The 2,834-nt window shown below is 54.3% G+C and overlaps 1 protein-coding gene across 1 annotated transcript in view; it reads right to left on the reverse strand.

The window, feature by feature from the left end:
- Positions 1 to 220: 220 nt before the first annotated feature.
- Positions 221 to 2,834, reverse strand: part of LOC104489220 (protein EFR3 homolog B-like) — a gene marked incomplete at its 3' end in the record, with an annotated part of 12,464 nt that continues 9,850 nt past the window's right edge. The window contains exon 5 of the mRNA XM_010131363.1: positions 221 to 342. Coding sequence (XP_010129665.1) covers positions 221 to 342 — 122 coding nt within the window. The remainder of the gene's footprint in view (positions 343 to 2,834) is intronic.

Genomic DNA, 2,834 nt, shown 5'->3' on the forward strand with positions numbered 1-2,834 from the left:
GGGGGAACGGTGGGACTTGAGAAGCTTGAAGGAGTCTCCCTACCTAAACTATGCTGTGATTATGTCTCTATCACAGCACAAAGCAGTTGGTCTCTGCAGCCCACATGCGATGTGTCCCCAAAAGCAGGAGCTTCTTCAGGGAAAGTCAGAAGCTAGGGGCACAGGGAAGCCCCCCCGGCCATGTTGTTGGGGCCAGGGACACCCTGCTTGCGGCACTCACTTTGTCCTGATGTCCAGGTCATCGTGGCTGGAGTGGCACATCTCACTGAAGCGGGAAACAAAGAAGTCATAACTGCGGTGGTAAGATGGGGTGTCCTCCTCGATGTTGGCAAACTTCACAAACTGGGAGAGAAGAAAGAGGGGGTCAGAAACGTTCTTAATGCCAGAGACACCAGCTGCGCACAGACGTGGCTTTTGGGGAGAGGATTAAGGAGGCTGAAAGGATAAATCTGTTTCTGAATGAAAAGATGGGAAGGAAGGGTCAGGCAGGACAGAGGAACCTCAGCTCATCTGGTCGCTCTGAACCTCAACTCATCTGACAGGGATAGCTTTAAAAAAAGGAAACCATAAAGAAAACCTCGATAACACAAGAGCTGCCACAAAATCCAAGGCATCACCTCCTGGCTGGAGTGCACAGAGATTCAGCCTGTATCCACCTAACAGTGCCTGGTGCTGCAAACAGACGAGGTTTATCCTTGGTCTAGGACAAGCATCGGGCCACCAAGTCCCCGTGCTTTACCCTCCCGCTTGGAGCAAGGGCATGAGCAGCTGCTTGCCAAGATTTTGGGTGAAGAAATCCGCCAGCTGCTTTTGTGCTCTCGTGCTGCACCCCCTCCAGCCTGCTGGGAAAGTGATGACAGCAGACGATGCTCCTTGGCTCCTAGAGCGCTCCAACTCTTAACTGGGAGAGCAACGACGTGGTGCTGATGCCAGGGCAGCCCCGCAGCTTACGACAGCGTGACATGGAGCTCAGTGATCATACTGAGCAAGGTCACATCGCTCAGATGGGCTGTCCTGGCTCAAGGCACTAGTGCTGCTGGGTTCCTCTTCCAGCCGAGAGGACCTGACCATCTTCCTAAAGGACGGCAGTCAGGAGGATGGGCCAGACTCTGCCCTGTGGTGCCCAGTAACAGGACAAGGGGACTTTGAGGTCCACAGAAGTTGTGGAGTCTCCTGCTCTGGAGAAATTCCAAACCCACCTGGTCACCAAACTGGGCACCCTGCTCTGGTGACCCTGCTCGAGCAGAGGGTTGGACTGGGTGACCTCCAGAGGTCCCTTGCAGGCCCCACCATTGATTCTGTGATTAGCAGGCACCCGCTGCACCAGGCTATTAATACCATCAGCTGTGCAAGTGAAGGAGCCACCTCAGCCCTGCCAGAAGCTGTTCCCAGAGTGCAGGGACTGGCTCCAACTGATAAACTCCTCTTACTCACCAGAAAAATGCATGGCGTTATATAAGAAACCTCTGCACTAGGCAGCACACAAAGTGGGTTCCTTAAAGCTCAAGGCAGCTCCACGTGCGACCTGAGGCGAAGGGAGGGTGCGGAGCGAAGTGCAGGAACAGGGTTCCCCACAGCAGCTCTGGGAGAAGCTGCCCCAAGAGAAGCATCATGAAACAAAAGAAGGAAGCAGGTCCTGTGCAGCCCCACCGCTCATGCCATGCCACTGGGCAACCAAACAGGACCACATCAGCAGTGCTGTGGAGGTGCTGGGGGTTCCACCCATCCACGCCAGCGGTGCCTGGTGGTTCAGCTCCCTGCTCCAAGGGCAGACTCCCAGGCACAGTGAGCCCTGCCCACCTCTGGCCTCAGGGATGGCCACCCCTGCATGGTGCCACCATGCCTGGTGACACATCTGCCAGCAGCTGGAGGTGGCTGCCCTCTTCACAGCCATTTCCAGCCTCCGGTAGGGCCAAAACTTGTAAAAAGCAGCCAAGAACAGAGAGGAAAAGCAGTCTCTCCTTCCCTGGCTGTGGAACAGTTTCAGGACTTGGGGGTCCGGTTCTTGAAGCTGATCAGCTCCAACGAAAACACGGCTGGGAGGAGCAGGGAGCAAGCGCAGGGGGAAAGGTGAGGAGCGTCGCTGCCTTGGAGAAGCAAAACCACGGCTGGGAAGGGATAACGCTGCCACCTATAAATACATCAGACACAAATACATCAGAAGAGGAACATTGAGGCAGGGGAAGAGCTGCTTAAATGAAAGATCAATGTTGGTTCAAGGGAAAATAAAATGGGAATGACATCGAGCTGGAAAGGAAATGAGAGAGTTCCTACCCAAAGCAGGGAGGTTGCCCAGCAGCCTCCTAACGAGGATGAGAAACCAAAGTGGATTTAAGCTGCAGCTCCATATGTTTGCCCCGGGGATTATAGGAGGGGTTATAGCCATTACGGGACGCTGGATTTTCACTGCCACCTCCAGAGCCGCAGCCGTGGAGGCTGGCGGGCTGGCCCCCCAGCACCAGCCCTTCCGCAGCACAACACCTTGGCTCAGTGCGGGGAGGGAGACGTGTTTCGGGCGAGATTTCACGCCGCGGAGAATGACTCACTGGGAGCAAGTTTCTATAAACAACCTCCTCCCGCCTTCGCCATCAGCTCCCTTATTGTGAGGACTGTTTGAGACAGCACCCTCTAATTAAGCACGAGCCTGAGGCACGTTCCTCATTAGCAGTTCTAGAAAGAAGTATCTCATTATCGTTACTCGCTTTTCTATAAAAACCCACAAGTTTTCAGTGCTTTTTACCTTCTGAATGTCGCCACGCTTGAGAAAGAAAAAAAAAAAAGCACCACTAAAGCATCATTCTTTATGTGGCCCCCTCAGACCCCCAATCCCGCCC

Source organism: Buceros rhinoceros, unplaced genomic scaffold, assembly GCF_000710305.1.
Source record: "Buceros rhinoceros silvestris isolate BGI_N320 unplaced genomic scaffold, ASM71030v1 scaffold542, whole genome shotgun sequence".
NCBI lineage: Eukaryota > Metazoa > Chordata > Aves > Bucerotiformes > Bucerotidae > Buceros > Buceros rhinoceros.